Raw genomic sequence first — 21,869 nt, 5'->3', positions numbered from 1 at the left:
GTCATAGAAGATTTATTTAACAGAATGGAATTCTTCCTCTGGTTCTTTCTTTTAATAGTTCATGGGTAACAGAGCTGCCCCTGGGCTGTCCATCTGTTATCCCTCTCTCTCCTTAAATAACTAGTTCATCTTTTTTTAGACATGCATGTCCTTGATGCTATCTCTAAGGTCATTTCTTATGCATACAGTATCTTTGCTGAAATATGGTAGCCTTATACCATCTTGTGCATCTTCCCATTGCCCTCTGGGTCATTCCAAATTCTCATCATTTTCAGAAGGTATTGACAGAATTCCAGTGTTTAAAACATGAGAAGATTTACTCTGGGCCTCAGACCACACCTGGAGTATTGTGTTTAGAAGGAAATTGATTTATAAGCTGAAGCATGTCCAAGGGAGGACAATGAGGATGGTGAAACATGTTCTATGAGGATCAATTTTTGGAATTCAATATGTTTAGCCTTGAGAAGAGAGACCTATGTTTGCTATCTTTAATACTTGAAATGTTCACAGTATCATAGAATTTTAGTTGGAAGTCCTATATGAATGGATCTCCTCCATAAAATGCCCAAGAATTAGAAAGAGGAGAGACAGATTTCAACAAGAAGAGGCAGATTTAAACCTATCTAGCCTTTACTTGAAGACCTCTAATGATGGAGAAGCCACTATCTTCTGAGCAAGCCATTCCACTCTTGGCAAAGTGCTTGATGGGGTCTTCAATATTAAACTTGTCACTCTCCTCACCTTGGTAGTACCTTGAACAGCCAAAACCAACTTCCTTTCCCTTGTGTGGGTAACCTCTAATTATCTTATTATCTACTTACCTTGTTTTACTGATTACCTCCTCCTCTTCAGCTCTTCTTGAGTTCAACTCCTTCTTTTGCTCTTCCTTTTACTCTTCAGGTCCTTCTCAAGTCTTTCTCCTCTTCATTAGCTCGTATGTTTCACCCTTAGCTCAAAGCCTCCTTTAGCTCTAATCCTTACCTTCTTTCAACTTCTCACTTCTCCCACTCTGCACCCTCAACTCCATTCAGTCTCTGGCCTTCTTCACAATCCCAAAGCCCACCAAATCACCCTTACAATTCTGGTTTTGTTTTGTATTTTTTTCAACTCATTCTACTCCTTCTATCCCCACTGGATTGTGAGTTCCTTGAAGATAGGGACTGTTCTTTGCCTCTTTTTGTACAGTCAATTGTATAGTGAGGCACAGTGCCTCACACATTGTAGGTGATTAATAAATGCTTATTGGTTGACTAACTGAAGTAGTCCTTGCATGGACAGACTGAGGCATCATTTTTCTGGTCCCAGTGAGCAAAACTAGGGTGGAGAGGCATAATTCAACTTCTTATAAAGAAGGACTTCTTACCAGCCCATCCAAAATGGAATGAACTGACTTATAATGCAATAAGCATTCAGAGACTGAATGGCCACCTGCCGAAAGTGCTGTAGAAAGGATTTCTGCACTGGCTAGAAGATTGGGCTAGATCAGGGGTGGGGAAACCTGCAGCCTTGAGGCTACATGTGGCCCTCTAGGTCCTCAAGTGCAGCCCTTAGACTGAATCCAAATTTCATGAAACAAATCCCCATAATAAAAGAATTTGTTCTGTAAAACTTGGACTCAGTCAAAAGGCCACATCCAAGGACCTAGAGGGCCACCTGGCCTCAAGGCTTCAGGTTCCCCACCCCTGGACAAGTTGTTTCTAAAGTCCCTTCCAGCAGGAAGTCTAGGATTCCAAGATAGAGATCAGAACACTGGAGTAGATAGACTTAGCCTTTCCAGAACACAAACACATTGAATAGGTTCTCTCTCCTCAGAAAGGGTCAGAATGCCTCCTCTTCTGTTGTCATCTAGTCCAGATGAAGCAAAGGGAAGATCCAGGGAAAAGGCGGGGGACAGCATGAGGTTGTGCACACAAGTCAGGCAGAAATGGCTAGGACTCTCTCAAGATCTGGAGACTGACCTAATTCTTTCCTTTGCTTCAGAGCTAAAGCTCATTTGTCTTCCTCTAGTTGGTGGAATGTAAAGAAACAGCCTCTCAGGCAGATATTAGTTACTTGGCAATATCCTGTGAAAGAAGAGGGTGGACTAATGACGTGAACCCACTAACAGAGGTTTAGGACAAGTCAGTTCTGAGTCCAAGTTTTACAGAACAAATTCTTTTATTATGGGGATTTGTTCCATGAAGTTTGGATTCAGTCAAAGGGCTGCACTTGAGGACCTAGAGGGCCATATGTAGCCTCAAGGCTGCAGGTTCCCCACCCCTGATCTAGCCCAATCTTTTAGCCAGTGCAGAAATCCTTTCTACAGCACTTTCGGCAGGTGGCCATTCAGTCTCTGAATGCTTATTGCATTATAAGTCAGTTCATTTCATTTTGGATGGGCTGGTAAGAAGTGCTTCTTTCTAAGAAGCTGAATTATGCCTCTCCACCCTAGTTTTGCTCACTGGGACCAGAAAAATGATGCCTCAGTCTGTCCATGCAAGGACTACTTCAGTCAGTCAACCAATAAGCATTTATTAATCCCAGTCTAACTAGCCCAGCCCCTGCTAGATACTCAGGCGTGGGAAAAGTAGAAAAGATGGACACTCATCCTTCTCTCTTCATCCCATCTCCCCCAAAACAACAAAAATCAAATATTACACACAAATCCTCTTGTGACAGAGAGAACTTTTATTAACCTTCCAGCGTTAAGAGACCTCTCCCTGAAGAGGTACAGATCTTTTTGGATATTGTGGTGCGGGGGAGGGGGGCGGAAGGGGAAGGGAGACAGCCTCCTGCTGTATTCAAGCCGATTTCACCTTTCTGAGCCTCAGTGTTCTCGTCTGTTATTTATGGATAATATTTGCATAACCTACCTTATAAATTATTGTTAATAAAGAGAGGGTGTCAAAGCCTTGCTTCTATACTTGCTCAAAGACCGGCTGTTTGATGGGGAGATAGAAAGGGCTTTAAAGATCTAATCTCCACCTACTTTAAGTTATAAACTACTCTTTCTCAGATGCCCAGGTGACTGCAGGGTTGGTTCCCCCTGCTCCTCTCCACCCCACAATCTGCCCTATCCTGGATAATACAAAAGAGAGTGGGAGGGGTTGAGCTGGATAATCAGACCCAGTCCTAAACTAGAGTCACAGGAGGGGAGGAGTTGGGGATTGGGGAGACAGAGGTACTTCCGTGGATGGGCCCACAGCCAGCCTGAGGGAAGGTAAGGAAAAAGCTGCTATTTGAAAGGGGTGGGTCTGAAACTTGAAACTCGAGTTGTGTTCCCACCCATACCCCATCCACTCCCCGCCCCCCACCCCTTTGGGATGGGGGCGGGAGGTTAGTGCAGGACCTGGCCCGCCCCCGTGCCTGTCCGTCCCTTCCTCCTACACTCCCATTACTTGGGGACCGGGCCGGGCTGAGGGCGAACAGCCCGGCCGCCCGGGGCTCAGGGCAAGGGGGCGGACATGGGCTTCTTCCCACGCTGCGCGCTGCGGACCCTCCTGGGCCGCGGCCGCGTCCAGGGAAGTAGCCGCACCCTGGGCACGAAGCAGCTGCTCCTGTCTCTGCCCTACGGAGGAGTGCCTAGCTCTATTGTGCTCCGCTACAACTCTGGTGAGTGGGAAAGGGAGGCGCCGGCCGCCCACAAGAACGCGAAGGAGAGGCAGGGGTGGGGATGGACAAGCAAGGGCCCTAGCTGTCTAACGTAGGAAGCCCCTGCACCCGAGAGAAGCGAGTCTGGCCTGGGACTCCCTCCCCTTTGCCCAGGGACGTGAGCTTGACCCAACTTCCCTTCCCTCCACCCACCGCCGCCCCTCTCCCCAAGTCCCTCTATCACCCGGCATTCCAGCGAATTGAGAGGAGCTCCCGACCCAAACCCTGGCCAATCCTTTCCTTCCCTAGGCCCACCCGATCTTCCGGGATGATTGCAACACCGGCCAATGGTCTAGCCGACCAGCATCCTTCCTTGGGGCTTGCTTCACTTTCTGAACCCTGTTAGTTCGTAGGGAGAGGTCTTATGCTCTGGGTTCTTTGTTCCCTAGCCTGCACAGGCGCCCACGTGGACAGTAGGCAGTGGACAGGCTTTCACAGCCAGCCGCTGTGAAGGATTGAAACTGAGGAAGAAAATGAGTTCCTTCTCTCCAAACCCTTACCCCTTGCAGCCTACCTCTGAACTCCAAGTCACTCATAGCTTTTTCTTTCAGACCTGCTGTTTGTCCTTTGCAGCTTGGGTGATGACTCTCTCCATTTCCTCTAAGGCTGCGCCTCTGTTTCCTTGCTAGATTGGAGGTCTGCAAAGCTAGTCAGATTGTTGAGAGCTGGGTAGTAAAGCAGTAAAATCGGCAGTAGAAGGAAGCAGAGCCAGGCGACTCTGGGTACTGTGCCTAGAATCACAGTACCTCAGAAGTTGGAAAGAACCTGGAAGGATAAATGGACCCAAATAAGAATTTTCTTGACAACATATTCAATAAATTACTCAAAGTCCTCTAGAAAGGAAAAGTCTGCTACCACTTGAGGAGTCCCAGTCAGTTTTTGGATAGCTCTAATGATTAGGAATTATCCTTGTCCTTATATTAAACCTAAATATGCTTCTCTGAAAATTTCACCTGTCCTTCCTTGCTCTGCCCTTCGAGACCAAGCAGAACAAATATAATCCCCTTCCCACACTAATAATAATAATTGCTGTTGTTGTTCAATCGTTTCTGTCGGGTCTGACTCTTTATGAGCCCATTTGGGGTTTTCTTGGCAAAGAAACTAGTTTGCCATTTCCTCCTCCAACTAATAATAAGAGTAGCTAACATTGATATAGCACTTTAAGGACTGCAAAGCACTTTAACGTATGTTATTTCATTTGATTTTCACAACAAACCTGAGGTAGATACTGTTTTTATCCCCATTTTGCTGATGAGGAAACTGAAGCTGAGAGATTAAGTGACTTGTCTAGGGTCACACAGTGGAGGCAGCTGTGGCAGGTTGTGAAGTTTGGTCTTCCTAAAACCCATAACTCTATCTATTATGCCATGTAGCTGCCTTGAAGACAGATATAATATTTTCTCTTAATCTTCTCTTCTCCACATTATACAACTTCAGTTTTTTTTAACAGAGCATATGGCATGATCTCAAGATCCTTCATCATCCTAGTCACCTCACCCTTTTCTGGATGATCTCCAGTTTATCAGTGTGGCACCCAGAAGTAGACACAGTTCTCCAGATAAGTTCTGACCAGGGACGACTTCAGTAGTACTATTATCACCTTGAATCATCTTGAGTACTATGCAGCTCAATGAAGACTAAAGGCCACACGTGGGTTTTGGGTTTTTTTGTTTTTTTTTTGTTTTTGGCTGCCGTATTGAGCAAGTGATTCCTATGGAGCTTGTGGTCTATTAGAACTGCCAGATCTTCTTCAGAGCAACTGATTTCTAGCCATGCCTCTCTCACTATATTTGTCAAATTGCCAAATGTAAAGTGTAAGACTTTATATTTAATCCTTTTAAATTTTATCTTAATTTGCTTCAGCCCAACATTCTAGTTAGTTGATATCCTTGTGGATCCAAACTATCATTCAACTTGTTAGCCTGCTTTCTGTCTGTCTCTGTCTTTCTTAAAATACAAATGTTTTATTGATGCTTATTTTTCCTTAAAAAATTACTGTCACTTCCCAATGACTACTCTCCCCTCCCCACCATGTAAATTCTCCTTTATAACAAAGAAGTACAGCAAAACAAATCAACATGTTGGTCCTGTCGGACAACACACACTTCATTCTGCCTCTGTAGTCTACCACTTCTCTCCCTGGAAACATGAAGCATGTTTTATTGTCAGTTCTCTGAAGTTACAACTGGTCCTTGTAGTGATCTGAATTCTGATGCTTATTGATTGAGTAACTGGTCTTTTTCAATGTTGTTTACACTGCATGTCCTTTACATTAATTTTGAAATAGTTCTCTTGGTTCTGCTTACTTCAATCTGTATCAGTTCATATAAGTCTTCCCAAGCTTCTCTAAACTCTTCATGATCATCATTTCTTATGACACAATAATAATAACGATAATAATGTTACATTAAAAACTCACAATTTGTTTAGCCATTCCCCAATAAAGGGGCATTTGTTTTTTAGTTCTTTCTTTAAACTTCTTGTCATTTTCTCATTTTATAAGCTTTCTATCTATGCCTTTACCCAAGTCACTGAAAAAAATTTTAAAGAGCACAGGGCCAAGGACAGATTCCTGGGACACTCATTTTTTCTAACCCTGGGAAGTAGATACTATAATTATCATTTTACTGGTGGGGGAACTGAGGCAGACAGAACTTAAGTGACTTGCCCAGGGTCACCCAACCGGGAAATACTAGGCAGTATTTGAATCCAGGTTTTCCTGACTCCAGGTCCAGCTTTCATCCACGGTGCCTCCTAGTTTCCTCTAAATATAATCTAAGGATTACAAAGGGAAGAGACCTTAGAAATCATCTAGTTCTACTCCTTTATTTTAACAGATGCAAAAACTGAGGTATACAGAGGGGAGATGACTTGCTTAAACTCAAATGGATAGTAAAAAGTAGACCTGGGAATTAAATGCAGGTTTTCTGATCCTAAGTCTAATATTCTTTCTGGCTCATCATCTGCAGAGGATACCTTTCTACTTTATCCTGCAGGTTGGGTGAATCAGACATCTGTGTTTCCCTACTTCCCTGTCTACAAAATGAAGGCTGCATCATTTGCTATTGTTTTTGTTTGTCCTTCACTCTCTAAGAGGACCATGGCATAAGGAAGGGGATGCCATGAGTTGCGAGTGAATTGGATTTAACCAAGGGAGGGCTGTGCAAAGTCACCAGTCTCATTTTCTCCTCCAGAGCCATCTGGGTCCAGTGTCAAGATATAGATCAGGACGACTGGAGACGTCCCCCCATCATTTGCTAAGAAATTGAGCTGCAGAAGGGCTACATTATCAAGGCTGTTGCTTTGAGGATTACCATGTGGTGTTCTGTTTTGTATCAGGAGTGGCAGAAGTCTCCATAACCTGACAGATGTTTTGCTTATTTGGAGTTCTCAAGGCTTCCAGCTTACTGAAAATGTGCTAGATTCTTTATCTACCTTCTTTAAATTGAATTGAATTGAATTCAATATTTCCAACTTCCTTTTCCTTGGATCAAGCCACAAAAAGGCATTGGCTCTGAGATCCAGGGAATGCTGGCCTGAAGTCATTGATGTCAGTTTTGGTCTAAGAAAGGACAGGTTGAGGCTGGGCAGGTTTGGGGGAATAGAAAACTGCCATTGTGAAGGGGCTGAATTTTATAACCTTCTATGTATGTCCTGTCCCTTATGTTAACTCAACTGCCTTTTCAAGACCAAGAGATAGGAGAATGGACTCATAGAGCTAGGAGGTACCTCAGAGACCATCTAGTGCAATCCTCACTTTATAGATGAGGAAACAAGCCCAGAGAAGTTAATTGTTATGCCTAAGATTACAGGATTGGAACTCATGTCCTCTGACCCCAAATTCAGTACTTTTCTACACGCTGCTTCCCAATTCTGGGACTCTAGGGAATTTGGAAATTGGGGAAGCTTGTTTTCATACAAATCATAGCATAAGCACTACAAGAGATCCTGGCAATTATATAATCCAACTCCTGCTTTTTACATATGAGGAAACTGAGGCTCTAAGAGAGAAAGTGACTTGTCTAGGCTCACACAGAAGTTAGTGCCAGGACTAGAACTCAAGTCTTCAAATTTATAGTACTGCTCATCTAAGGGTTAGGAAAGTAGAATTTCAGTACCAGCTTAGTCATTAAGTAGCTAGCCACAGCGCATATGATCTTTGAAACATTTCTTAACCTTTATGCCTCAGTTTTCTCATCTGTAAACTAGAGGAGGAGTAAAGATCCCAGTTCTGCCTCCTTCTCAGTGTTGTTGTTATGAGGATCAAATGAGATAATGTATGAAAAACCTTCTTGAAAAGTTAAAAATTATATGCAAATGCAAAGATATTATTTCCCAAAGCCATAAGCAAAAACTGGGTCAAACCCCACACATTCTGACATGGTGCCCAGCTTCCAGCCCTTTGACCCACAAAGAAAGCTTTGCGCCCTTACTCTTGCGGTTGACCATGACAGGTTAGTTTTGGGTTGGGCACATTGTAAGGGGTTGTTAGAAGAGCTATTTGGACCCATATGCAGAATGGGACATTATACTTGTAGAATGGGTCTGATCTTTTTCTCTTAATTGAATACTCAAATGGATCTGTTATCCCTTCAATTCACATATTCTGTCTAAGCTTGTAGATTGAAATCCACCCATGTTTGCCCTTTTTATGTAACTCTTTCATTTCCTTCCATAAATCCTGGTGCAATCTCTTCTTCTTTTTCTTACCATCTTTATCAGCATCTCTCAATCTTGTCATGGGACCAGCCCATATATTTCTTTGATGATAGCTTTCACCCCAGTTTGATGACATCTTTCATAATTTCTTCTTTACAATGTCCATTGCTACCTGGGAGATTCTCATTTTCAATCCTTTGTAGACTATGCAGGCTTATTAAAGAGATAAGGTTTTGTTTCAGAAAGAAGGTTGGGGTCCTTAAAAGACCTCTGCTTTTCCTAAAAACAACATAGCTCACTTCTCTCCTCCTGTTCAATTCTGGGTCTTTTCCTCCTAGCCTTTTTTTTTTTTTTAAATTCTTTCCAAACCTCTTATCTCCTCAGGCTGCTTGCTGACAATCTTCCTGTAGTTCTTGTCATACAGGGCGAGGCTTTAGGAGAATGTCGTATGATTAGGTCCAGTCTGCCCCTTTTCATCTCTGTTCAATTTATCTTCAAGTCATTGTTGTGGGGGACTAGGGGGTGCACATGATGACTGGGTCTAAGCCAGCCTGGTTGGCAGTAGCAGAAGGGCAGTTGATTTAAGCCTATTTCCCTCAGTACTTCTTTGTGGTTTTGAGGATAAACTGTTAAATCCTATATGCTGAGAGCTTCTTCTTGGTTTCCAGCCATTGCTATATCTCACACTTAGCAGTTCAGCTTAGTTTAATGGAAAGAACAATATCTTTAAAGTCAAGAAACCTGGCCCCATCAATTACTAGTTTTGTGACTTTGGACATATCACTTCAAACTTATCAATTTCTTCATATAAAATAGGGATAATACTACCTGACCTTAGAGAGGTATCATAAAGCTGGAAGGAAAGAGTGAAAGCTTGCGTGTATATAGTACATGCCTTACAATAACCTGGCCAGGCAGGTAATCTAAGTGCTATTATTCTCATTTTACAAATAAGGAAATTGAAGCTCAGAGATGTAGTAATAGTAGCTAACATGTATATAGCACTTTAAGATTTGCAAAGCGCTTTACATATAAAATCATTTGATCCTTAAAATTATCCTATGAGGTAAGTGCTATTATTATCCCCATTTTATAGATGAGGAAACGGAGGCTTAGAGAATTAGTAATAATAATGTTGTTGTTCAGTTGTGTCCAACTCTGCCTGACCCCATTTGGAGTTTTCTTAGCAAAGATATTCGAATGGTTTGCCATTTCCTTCTCCAGCTCATTTTACAAATGAGGCAAACAGGGTTAAGTGACCTGTCCAGGGTCACACAGCTAGTAAGTATCTGAGGCCAGATTTGAATGCAGGAAGATAAGTCTTCCCAACTTCAGGCCCTGTACTCTACCCACCGTGCCACCTAGCTGCCCCAATAATAATCATAGCTAACGTGCATATAGCGCTTTAAGGTTTGCTAAGTACTTTAACTATAAACTCATTTGATCCTTGCAACCATCCGGTGAAGTAAGTGCTATTATTATTCCTATTTTACAGATTAGGAAACAGGAAACAGAGTGGTTAAATGACTTTTTTTTTTACTAGCACCCAAATTTTATTTTATTAATTTATTTTGATTTATCAACAATCACTTCCATAAGCTTTTGAGTTTTAAATTTTTCTTCCCCTCCCCAAGACAGCGCACAATCTGATATAGGGTTAAATGACTTTTTCAGCATCACACAGCTAGTAGAGATTTGAATTGATGTCTTCCTGACTCTAGGCCCAGTGCCTTATTCACTTCACCACCTAGCTACTTCACCTGGAGTGATTTACCTTGTCAAGATGAAACACAAATACGTGCAGATAAGTAAGAATTGGGTAGATAGGATGATGCCACAGAACATTATAAGCCTTAAAGAAGATGATCATTGTGTTTCCAGATACAAAAAAAAAAAAAAAAACCACTAGTTGGTAAGCTAGTTTCTTCAGCAAAGAGCTAATGAAAATGGGGGATGGGGATGATGATCTGGGTTGGGCTGGGTTATATAATTCTGCTTACCTTCACCTGAGCTTGGACCCAGGAAGATAAGACTGAAACATGGTAAATGAGGAATCATCACCTTAAAGGAAATATTCTTTGCTCCTGCTTCAGTAGCTATAACACTTTCTAAAAAGATTTGCCCTAATTAAGGAACTACATTTCTATATTGGTATTAAAATAATGTTATAGAAGAAAAAGATTTGTTCTACGGTTTGACATAAAGTTAAAGGATGAAAGTAGAGGTCAAATGGATATCGGTCAAAATGGGAGTATTTGGGCTAAGTCACTGAGTAATCACTATGGTTTATTTACTGCTACTGAAGGGACAGTCTTATCTCTTGGGGAAAGAGCAGTCAGGGGCCAAGGAAGAACTCCCATGTTGGTGAGGTGTCCTCATGCTGACATCCTCCATTCTATTCCTATTTTGAGAATGGATGTCAGGACTAGGTAGTACAATGGATAGAGCACTGGGCTTGGAATCAGGAAGACTCATTCATCTTTATGAGTTCAAATCTGGCCTCACATACTTACTAGCTGTGTGACTGTGGACAAACAAGTCACTTAACCCTATTTGCCTCAGTTTCCTCATCCATAAAATAAGCTGGAGAAGAAAATGGCAAACCACTCCAGTATCTCTGACAGTAAAACCCTAAAATGAGGTCATGAAGAGTCAGACAACACTAAGAAGTTAGGACTAAGGGCAGCTAGGTGGCACAGTGGTTAGAGTACTGGCCCTAGAGTCAGGAGGACCTGAGTTCAAATCTGGATTCAGACACTTGATACTAGCTGTATGACCCTGAGCAAGTCACTTAACCAAGATTGCCTTGCCAAAAAAGAAGAAGAAATCAGGACTAGAACTTTTTCAGGTGGGCTCTGGATGCCTTCCCTGGTGTCTCGAATAACATTTGCTTCAATCTGTTGAGGTCTGAGAGATTCAGAGACCCCTCAAAGACAAGAGTACAGGACAGGGTCGTCTAGAATGAATTCACAGACTCAAGCATTCTTTAAGTCAAGGTGACAAAGATTTATTGCTACACTATATAGCAGGCAAGAATTCTCAAGGAACTTGCCATGGTGGGCAGAACTACTTAGGGAACTTGCAACCTAACAGAAATGGTGCTAACGCTTATATAGGAAAAGTAGTAGATTGTGTGCCAAGTATGCTAATTAGGCAATAACATACAACTCTGTCATTCACTGTTGGAAGCCTCTGGGAGGGGGGAGGAGAGGGTTCCTCAAGGGTATATTTTTGGTCTGTTATGTCTATAACTGTCTTCTTTGGGAGTTGACGTCTGTAGCTTGACCTCTGGATTGTATACGGTAACTGAGGGCATCAGTATTTGATAGTTCTGCTGGTACAAGATAATCCTATTCATACAAGAAAAATTCTACAGAGGTCAGCTTGTTCCTGTAACAAGGAGAGATAGTTTGCCTCACTGGGCTCACTCATGAGTTATTGCCAGAGATAGGGTCCTTGGGCTGGAGGGGAACTGTCAGGGATAGTGCCTTAAGGCTAGGGAGAAATGTGATCTTGAAAGTGGGGTCCGAGTACAAGCACCCAAGCACCCCATGAGATCCTGCTGCTAAGTCCCCAAGAAGTTACCAACTCCTGTAGCTTAGGATGGGGTAGGTTGTAGGGTAAGGTCCACAGGATTAGAGCTAGAAAAGACGTGAGCCATCAGGCCAAGAGGAAGCATCGTACTGTGGAAAGGGCAGTGGTCAGAGTGGAGTTTGAGTTCCAGCTCCTCCACTTATTTGCTTAGGACTATGGGTGAGTCATTTAATTTCTCTGAGCCTTGATGTCATCATTTATAAAATAGAGATAATAATATTTGCCCCACCTTCATGAAGACATTATTATGGGGTCAATGCTTTTTAAGCTATAAAGTGCTATAGAAACATGATAATATTACTATCTTAAAAATTATTGATATATTTTGTTTTTATATCACCTTTGTTTCAAGATACTATTGATCTTTTCCTCCATCCCTACCTAGAAAGTCATTCCTTATAACAAAGGATAAAAAAGAAAGAGAAAAAAAAAACAGTGTTTAGTGAAACTCATCCAAACATTTGTGGAAGTTTTGCTCCTCTAGGTTCCCACCTCTGCCAAGGATAAGAAAGAAGGGGCATTTTTTTTTCATTCCTTCTTCAGGGCCAAGCTGGGTCAGTAAACAAGCATTTCTTAAGCACCTGCTACGAGCTAGGCACTGTGCTAAATGCTGGGAGTACAAAGAAAGGCTAATAATCATCCTTGCTTTCAGGGAGCTCACAGTCTAATGGGGGAGACAATTGTGCAAACAAGCTTTATATAGGATAAATTGGAGATTATCTCAGAGGAAGATGCTGAGATGAAGGAGAATTGTGAAAAGTTTCTTGCAGATGTGACTTTAACTGAGATTTGAAGGAAGCTAGGGGAGCCAGGAGGTGGAGATGAGGAGGGAGAAAGTTACAGGTATGGGGGGGGATGGCAAATAATAATGCTAAGAGTCAAGAGATGGAATGTCCTGAGTAAGGAGAGTGGAAAGAGTGTGGAGGGTGTGGGGCAGCAGGCTATGAAGGGCTTTAAAAGTGAAACAGAAGCTTTTGTATTTGATCCCAGCAGTAATAGGAAGCTGCTGGAGTTAATTAAATGTGGGTGGGATGGAGGAACAAGATCTGACTCCCATAGGCTTAAGGAGGATCAATTTAACAGCTTAGTGGCAGATGGACTGGAGTGGAGAGAGGCTTGAGGCAGGGGGATCAACCTGCCTGTTGCAAGAGTCCGGGCATGAGGTGATGAAGGACTGCACCAGAGCGGTGGCGGTATTAGACGGAGGAAGGGGCTATATAAGAGAAGTGTTATGAAGGGAGTAACAGTAGTATTTGGCAACTGATTGGATATGGGAAGGGGGGTCAGAGAGAATGAAAAATTGAGGATGATGCCTAGGATGTATCTTGTATGACTGGGAGCACAGTGGTAATTTTGAAAGTGGTAGGAAAGTCAGAAAAAGAGGAAGATTTGTGGGGGGAAAAGAGGAGTCCAGTTTTGGACATGTAACATGTTCATGAGATATCCAAACTGAAATATCCAATAAGCAGCTGGAGATGAGAGACCGGAGGTCCAGAAGAGAGATTAGGATTGGACAAATAGAACTGGGAATCATTTGCACAGAGATGACAATTGAATTCACAGGAGCTGATGAGATCACCAAGTGAAATAGCATAGAAGAAGAAGAAGAGAAGAGAACCCAGGACAAAAGCTTTGTGGGACATCCAAGATTAGTGGGCATGACCTGGATGAGGATCCAGCAAAGGAGACCGAGAAGCAGCAGACAGACAGGTAGGAGGAGAACCAGGAGAAGAGCAGTATTGCAAAACCTAGAGAGAAGAGGGTGATCAATAGTGGCAAAGGCTGTAGAGAGGTAAAAAAGGAGGGATATTGAGAAAAGGCCATCAGATTTGGCAATTAAGAAATCACTGGTAACTTTAGAGAGAGTAGTTTCAGTTGAACGATGAGGTGGGAAGCCAGGCTGCAGAGAGTTAAGAAGGGAGTGAGAGGCATGGAGGTGGAGATGCCTATTGTAGAGGGCCTTTTCAAGGAGTTTAGCCACAAAAAGGTAGACAGATTTAGAACAATAGCTAATGGGGAAAGATGGATCAAGTGAGAGTTTTTTGAGGATGGGGAGACACGCGCATGTTTGCAGGTACCTTTTCATTTCTTCTTCAGGGCTGAGCTTGGTCATTATGTTTATACAATGTTCAATATTTTTTTCTTGTTATTGCAATTTACATTGTTATAGATATCGTGTAAACTATTTTCCTAGTTCTACTTTACTTAATTTTTCATCATTTCATTTAACTCCCATGCTTCTCTGAATTTGTTATATTTCTTATTTTTTATAATTTGGTAAGTTTTCATTACTTCATGTCTCATAATTTGTTTAGACATTCCTCAAGCAATGGCTATTTGTTTCCAGTTCTATAAAAAGTGCTGCTGTAAATATTTTGGTAGGAATTGGCCCTTTCTTTCAAACATTGACCTCTTGGTGTATATGCCTAGCTGTGGGGTCTCTGGGTCAAAAAGTATGGATATTGAAATGTGACACTATTATCATTAGTTCCCAGCATTTGCTGCCAAGCTAACTATAGTCAGAATTCCTTGAATCTATGACTATTTTTCAAAGTAAGTACATGTGGAAAAGACTACATGCCATTCTCCCCTGTGTACTCTGTGTCCCTCTCTCCTCCCTTCCTTTCCTTCTCTCTCTCTCTCTGTGTATCTGTCTCTCTCCTCTCTCTCCCTCCCTCTCCCCTCCTTCCCTCCTTCCCTCCTTCCCTCCTCCCCTCCTCCCTCTTCCATCTTTCCCCCCTCCCTCTCTTTCTCTTCTCTTCTCTCTCTGTCTCTCCTCTCTCACTGTTACTCTCTCCTTTCTCTGTTTCTCTGTCTCTCCTCTCTCTCCCTTCCTCCTTCTCTCTCCTTTCCTTCTCTTTTCCTCCCTCTCCTTCTCTCCCTGTCCTCCCTCCCTCTCCTCTGCCTGTCTGTCTCTCTCTGTCTCTGTTTCTCTATCTCTCTGCCTGTCTCTCTCTCCTTCCCTCCTTTCCTCTCTCTCTCCCATCCTTCTCTCCCCTCCCCCTCTCCATACTCCCTTTGCCTTGTGCCTTATTGCCTAGTTTTGAAATGAACTACCCTTTGGGGATAACCTAATTGACTTTCCCCAACCCCCAACCTGGGTCTCTGCCATTCCTTAATTTCAGAAATACTGATTCATGAAACAAAGTGATGAGGAAACTGAAGGATACCCTCTGCCTCCTTCAGTGTGCTGGGTGATGGTACCTTTCGCCCAGTCTTTGGATGCAGGACACAATATAATGAGAGGAGGCAGAATCCTGGCTTTTCCCTTCTCTGGGGAGCTGTGCTATCTCTGCTTATACCTCCAGGCCTCCCCATGGATGTGTTCCTAATTAGCCTTCCTCCTTCTCAGAAAGGCTGTCCTAGTAACTGGGCAGACTGCGTCACTGAACGTTATTTTTAGGACTGCTCGGTTGCTCTGGAAAAGCTGTTGTTTTGTGGCTGTGCCTTTTGCCCAGCTGGGAGCCCTAGGCTAGCATACAATCAGTCAATGAATCAATAAACATTTATTAAGCACCTACTATGTGCCAGACATTGGCTAAACATGCCTATTGCTGCTGTAGGTGGAAGGACCTGACCTCTAGGTGCTCTTCTTCCAGGTATCCAGAGCAGTCCCTAGGTTGGAGTCTCCTCAAAATGACAGTGAGATGAGAGAGATCCTTAAGCATTTCAGTAGACTTTAGGCATTGCTTCTTCTCCCTTGAAATGCACCCATCTAGGGTGGAGAAGGAAAAAGAGGATTCCTTTGTCAGAAAAACTGAGACCAAATGTGACCCAACATATGGGGCATTCAGGAAGATGAGCACCTCTGGTGTGCGGGCTTCTGGCTTCAGGGCTTCTCATCCACCTTTGGGGTCCACCGGATTCACCCAACTCCCACCTGTGGCTCCAAGTAGCTGTAGCATGTACAGTGACCACACCCCGGTAAATATCTTGGCAGACAGGTTAAACCAGGTTGAGGGTATCCGATAGGCCTCAAACTTGTTGATGGTTAAGGGGACATACCCCAAGCATGTGAAGACTTTCCTGGTAGAATGGGCAGATGAGAACAATTTGTTCTAATGGCATCGAAGGCAGCTGAAGCAGGTGTGTGGAACATTTAGAGTTTGGTCAGACATTAAAGATGCCAAGGTCATCTACTGCATCCCAGGCCATTGCCTTTTGTCTCTTGACTTTTGTCCTGCCACTGGACTTAGATGACTCTAAGAGAGAGAGTGAGACTGATGACTTTTTTTTTTGCTGGAGGCAATGAGGTTAAGTGACTTACCTAGGGTCACAAAGCTAGTAAGTGAGGCTGGGTTTGAACTCGGGTCCTCCTGACTCCAGGGCCTATGCCCTATCCACTGCACCACCTAGCTGCCCTAAAGCTAACGATTTTGTGCAACTCTGGCTCACTTAAATCCAATTCACATACAAGTCAAGACATCCTCTGTGATGTCATTGGTTCTCTTTGAAATCTCCGAGTAGGGAGGAAATTCAAATTCCATCTCATCTAAGCCATACCTGAATACTTGAATAGAAATTTCCTTTACAATGTCCCGAATATGTTGTTCATCCTCTGCTTGAAAACCTTCAACAATATAGAACCCCAGGCCTTCTGGCACAGCTCCTTTTCGCTTTTGGACATCCCTCACTGTTAGGGGAGACCTTCTTTATGCTAACTTGACGTTAATTTCTCTGTGACTTCCACCTGTGGTTTCTAGTTCTTTCCTCTGAAGTCGAGCAGAACATGTCTAATCTCTTTTCCATATGATGCCCCTTCGAATACTTCAAAGAAAGTAATCACATCCCTGCCACCCTCCACCATTCCCTTTCCTTCCATGTCTTCTCTAGAGTAAACACCCCCAATTGCTTCAGTGATTTTTAAATGAGATGGTTTTCAGTTCTCACACTATCCTCTTTGGGGCACGCTCAAATTGAACTCTCTAGATGTAAAGTAGAGTACAGTGGGATTATTTGACACCGTGCCTCTATCAATGCAACCGAAGGCAGCATTAGCTCTTTTGACTGCCTTGTCACATTGCTGACTAACATCAAATGTGTCTACTACAATCTCTAGATCTTATTCACACCTAATATTATCCAGTCATGTATCTCTCGTCTTGTACTTGTGCAGTTGAGTTTGTTGAGCCCAAGTGTAGAACTTTACATTTCTACTCATTGAATGTGATCTTATTAGACTCCAGTAGGCCCAAGAGGCCAGTCCTGGTGATGACCTTCTGTTTCCCTTTCCTATAGGGGGACTTACTAGAACCCAGGAACGAACACTGATTGCAGTAAAACCAGATGGTGTTCAGAGGAGGCTGGTTGGAGATGTCATCAGGCGCTTTGAAAGACGAGGGTTCAAATTGGTGGGCATGAAGCTGCTACAGGTAACAGTGCCTACTATGGATGGGTCTTCCAATCTCCCTGTGGGGGATTTGTTCCTTGCTTAGAGGTAGAAGGTACTGACCAGAGCCAGGCTGTCCTGCATGATGCCCCAGCCAAGCTAAACTAGACTACCCAGCTTAGCCTGCTATCTTCAGAGACTCTAGGTCAAAAAAGACTTGGCTTTAGTCACTATTTCAGTACTCCATCCTCATTGGTTCCATGGAGATCCATCATTTCTGGTCCAAGCAGTCAGGTCTGTGTTGTATGTGTGGAAGAAATATCATGGAGACTCTCTAACTTGACCCCTTTGCTTCTTTTGTGTATGTCTACAAGGGCCAATGGCATTTAGTTTTCCAACAGCAGCCATGTTTTGTATTTGTAGTTCTTGTTTCCCTCATTGGCAGAACAGATGTGTTCTGGGAAATGTGGTGCCCTGGGGTTAGAAAGAGATGGGTTGCTAGCATGGGAATCTCCTGGCTTTTTGGAACTGGGCAGTGCCTCTACTCAACCAGTCAACCAACCCAGCATCCATTGAGAGCTTGCTACAGGTAGCAGGATCTGAGTAGGCTAACGTTCCACAACTTCTCCTGTTGCTATCTGGCTCCAGAACTCTTACCAACTCTCTCCCTATTGCCTTCCAGGCCCCAGAGAAAGTCCTTGCTGAGCATTACCACGACCTAAAGAAGAAACCCTTTTATCCAAACTTGATCAACTATATGAGCTCCGGTCCTGTGGTTGCTATGGTAAGGCTAGACTGAGCCTGGGTTCTGCTAAGAGGGAAAGTGGGAAGGGGTGGGGCTTCCTTTGGGGTGTTGGGAGTTCAGCAAATGCTGCCCCATGCTCCTTTATTAGCTCCTGATGATGACAAAAGGGACACAATACTATGTTCTTTTGTTGGTCTCTTCCCTTTTAGAGCCTTCCTTATCTGTCCAAAGGGGATTGCCTGATGAGCAGGTAAACTGTCAGTCAGTCAGTCAAAAACACGGTAACTTAAATACTTACCATGTGGGCCAGGCATTGTGTTAAGTTCTGAGGATACAAAGAAAAAGCAAATATAGACATGATTTCTCCCCAAGATATGAAAAGTGTTCTGAGAGTCAAAGGCATTAGTGTGTGTGTGTGTGTGTGTGTGTCTGTCTGTCTGGGAAAGCCCTCCTGAAGATAAATCTTAAAGGAAGCCAGGGAAGCCAGAAAGTTGAAGTAAGGAGGGAAAACATTCCAGAGAGTGGTAGGCTGGTAAATGTTTAACAACTGGTCTCCAAGGGGAAAATGTACCCAGGACATACTTTAAAGTTGAATTTGCAACATTAACATTTTCTCTATCACTTTCCTAAGTCTAGACAATCAACAAAAGAATAAACCAAGCCCTGATTTGTAGTATTTACCAAATTTTGAGGTGTGAATGTTCACACTGAAAATATAACAACCAGCTCTTGAGAGCTATTCATCAAGCTGACTCCAGCACCCCCCTGATTCCAGGCTTGGGAGATAGCCAGTAAAAGGCACGGGACTGGGAAATGGAGTATCAGGTATGAGGAACAGTGAGTAGGTCAACGTAGCTGCATCAAAGAGTTCATGGAAGGGAATAAAATATAAGAAGCCTGAAAAGTAAAGAAGGAGCTAGGTTGTGAAGGGCTTTCAATCCCAAAGAGGATTTTATATCTGATTCTAGAAGCAGTCCGTTCTCCTGGACACCAGAGCAATTATTTCATTCATCAAACATAAACATTCATTATACCCAAAGCATTGTGCTAGTTGATGGTCAAGACGCGAGGCTCAGACACAGCAAGGTCCCTATCATCAAGGAAATCCCAGTCTAGTCTGGAGGGATAAAATAGAAACATGGATAGCTCTAACATACACTATTACATGACGAGCATATTAGAGAGGTGGAAAACAAATTCCTTCCCTAGACCAGTGCCCTTTTCTTTTTGTCTTCCCCATCTCTACCTCCTATTAGGAGTGTGGAGTTTGGTTAGTGCTTGGTAAATTGCTCCATGAAGATGTGTTCAATTCTATGAATCTATTTATCTCTCCCTTACTTGTGCTAGGTGCAGAGGGTACAAAGATGAAAAACAGCAGAGTCTCAATGCTTGCTTAGCACCGGCACTCAGTATATTGCCTGGTACATTGTATGTGCTTAATGAGCACTTGCTGATTCATTGATTGCCTTGGAGGTAGGATGTATGTACAGCCAGGTCTAGTATGAGGTAAAGGGTGATAGAGCGGAAAGGAGAGGGCTGGACAAAGTATTATAGGAGAATTTGAACAATTGATATTTTTTCCAATTGTTTAGATCTGACTTTATTTGTTTGAAAAGTGTTTTGTGGGACAGCTAGGTGGTGCAGTGGGCAGAACACCGGCCCTGGATTCAGGAAGACCTGAGTTCAAATCTGCACTTAGACACTTGACACTTACTAGCTGTGTGACCCTGGGCAAGTCACTTAACCCCATTGCCTAGACAAAAAAAAAAGTGTTTTGTAATTGTGTTCATATAGTTCCTGAGTTTGTCTTGACAAACTCCTAACCATTTTATATTGTCTATAGTTATTTTATATGGAATTTCTCTATCTCTTGCTGCTGAGCTTTGTTGGTAATAAATAGAAAGCTGATGATTTATGAGAGTTTATTTTATATCCTGCAACTTTGCCAAAGTTGTTAATTATTTAAAATAGTTTTTTAGTTGATTCTCTAGGATTGGCAGGTTCAGAGAAATCTTCACAGAGGAGGGTGACACATGAATGGAACTGTGAAGGTAGAAAAGAAGCCGAGAGAAGGAGTGCTTTTGAAATGTGGGAAATGTCCTGTACAGACCAAAGGAAATAAGAGGCAGATATTGGGGACTAGCTACTTGTCCAGTTGCCTTTCGTTGACAGGAACAGGCCGGGTCTTTTTTGTGTTGCAGGTCTGGGAAGGGTACAATGTGGTTCGTACCTCTCGGGCCATGGTAGGAGACACTGATTCGGCAGAAGCTGCCCCGGGGACAATTCGGGGAGACTTCAGCGTTCACATCAGCAGGTATTGGCAGGGAGGGCCTGGCAGACTGGGCAGCCTGAAAGGGGGGAGATGGAGAAGAGGCTGTAGGAAGGGAGCCATAGGAGAGCAATGTCACAAAAAAACCTAGAAGAGAGTATCCAGGAGAGGAGGGTGATTGATAGCGTCAAAGCTAGGTGGCCCAGTGAGTAGAGCACTGGCCTGGAGTTAGGAAGACCTGAGTTCAGATCCAGCCTTAAACACTTTCTAGTTGCATGACCCTGGACAGTCACTTAACCTCTCTTGGCCATCTGTAAAATGTGGATAATAATAGTACCTAACTCCCAGGTTGTGAGGATCAAGTGAGATCATAGTTTAAAGCATTAAATGCAGTGCCTGGTACATAGCAGGCACATAAATGCTTAGCTTCAGAGAGGTCAAGAAGAATGAAGATTGAGAAAAGGTCATTAGATTTGTCAATTCAGGGATCATTTATAACTTTGAAGAGCGTAGTTTCAGTTGAATGATTTCCTTCACAAAGAGAGTGAGAGGAAAGAAAGTGGAGATGCCTCTTATAGATGGTCTTTTCAAGCAGTTTGGCCATAAGAAGGAAGAGACAATAGGTCTATAGCTAAGAGCCAGGGGTGGGGAACCTACAGCCTGGAGGCCACATGTGGCCTTCTAGGTCCTTGGGTGCAGCCTTTTGACTGAGGACAAGTTTTACAGAACAAATCCTTTTATTGAGGGGATTTGTTCTGTGAAGTTTGGACTCAGTCTGAGGGCCGCACTTGAGGACCTAGAGGGCCACATGTGGCCTCGAGGCTGCAGGTTCCCCACCCCTGGAGACAATAGCTAATAAGGATGCATGGATCATGAGGTTTGGGATTTTTTTTTTTTTTTTTAGAATGGGGGAACACTATATAAATGTGAATTATTCAAATTACTGGCAGGAAGGAAGTATAAAAATTCTGGTGGGCTGAAGACAATACCAAAATGGAGTTTTGGTGGGAGAAAACTCGACCCTGTTCTTTGGACCATTCATTTCTCCATCTGTTTAAGCAACATAGAGCAAAAGGACGGGAGGTCTGAGGGTGGGACAGGATGGGGAGTGTGGGGGATAACGCCAGCGACCAGCCACACGGAGGCCCTCAAACCTTGGAGCTCACCCCTTGCTGCTTGTTTCTCTGGCACAGAAACGTTGTCCATGCGAGCGACTCAGTGGAAGTGGCCCAGAGAGAGATCAGCCTGTGGTTCCATAGCAGTGAGCTGGTAGACTGGGATTGTGGCAGTCACAGCAGCCTGTACCACGTGTGAGGGAGGCTCTCACTCTCAGCCCACCCCCCGCCCGCACGGACTAAGGACCCAGGAGTAACTACCTCTGCCAATGAGAATGCTATGCTCTTCCCTTCCTTCCTGTCCAAGCTACGGGCCACCCCCCATCCTAACTCCTGTCCGCCGCAGAGACCTCTCTGATGCCAAATTACGTGCCTTTTCACTCCACGCCCTGAGCCATCGCAGGACTGAGTCCAATCCTTCCCTCGACCACAGTGCCAGTTAACCTTGAGGGTGATTGCTTGTAACCAGAGATAATGATGATTATTAAAGGAGACACATTAAAATTCAATCTATAACTTGGTAATAAT

General features: G+C 43.4%; 1 protein-coding gene across 4 annotated transcripts; it reads left to right on the top strand.

Annotated features, from left to right (window-relative positions):
• The first annotated feature begins 3,137 nt into the window (after positions 1-3,137).
• LOC114043767 (nucleoside diphosphate kinase, mitochondrial-like) lies at positions 3,138-21,850 on the top strand. 4 transcript variants are annotated; one of them, XM_027862987.1, is made up of 6 exons: positions 3,507-3,591; positions 13,447-13,593; positions 17,122-17,255; positions 17,895-17,996; positions 20,159-20,271; positions 21,420-21,850. In XM_027862987.1, the coding sequence occupies exons 2-6, from the start codon at positions 13,542-13,544 to the stop codon at positions 21,538-21,540; spliced, it is 522 nt and encodes a 173-aa protein (XP_027718788.1). In that variant the 5' UTR covers positions 3,507-3,591; positions 13,447-13,541; the 3' UTR covers positions 21,541-21,850. The 4 variants fall into 4 exon arrangements, with proteins under 4 accessions (XP_027718786.1, XP_027718787.1, XP_027718788.1 ...); XM_027862985.1 differs by lacking the exons at positions 3,507-3,591; positions 13,447-13,593 and adding an exon at positions 3,138-3,199; XM_027862986.1 differs by lacking the exon at positions 13,447-13,593 and having other exon boundaries at positions 3,417-3,591.
• The last annotated feature ends 19 nt before the right edge of the window (positions 21,851-21,869 follow it).

Source organism: Vombatus ursinus, unplaced genomic scaffold (genome assembly GCF_900497805.2).
Source record: "Vombatus ursinus unplaced genomic scaffold, bare-nosed wombat genome assembly UNPS02014770.1, whole genome shotgun sequence".
Taxonomy (NCBI): Eukaryota; Metazoa; Chordata; class Mammalia; order Diprotodontia; family Vombatidae; genus Vombatus; species Vombatus ursinus.
Note: the sequence above shows the minus strand (reverse complement) of the source record. Positions and strands in the feature narration are given on the sequence as shown.

Coding starts and splice junctions, on each gene's coding strand:
- LOC114043767 (XM_027862986.1), top strand. CDS start 3,444: ATGGGCTTCTTCCCACGCTGCGCGCTGCGGACCCTCCTGGGCCGCGGC. Junction 17,997..20,158: donor CCGGTCCTGTGGTTGCTATG/GTAAGGCTAGAC, acceptor TTTGTGTTGCAG/GTCTGGGAAGGGTACAATGT. Junction 20,272..21,419: donor TTCAGCGTTCACATCAGCAG/GTATTGGCAGGG, acceptor TCTCTGGCACAG/AAACGTTGTCCATGCGAGCG.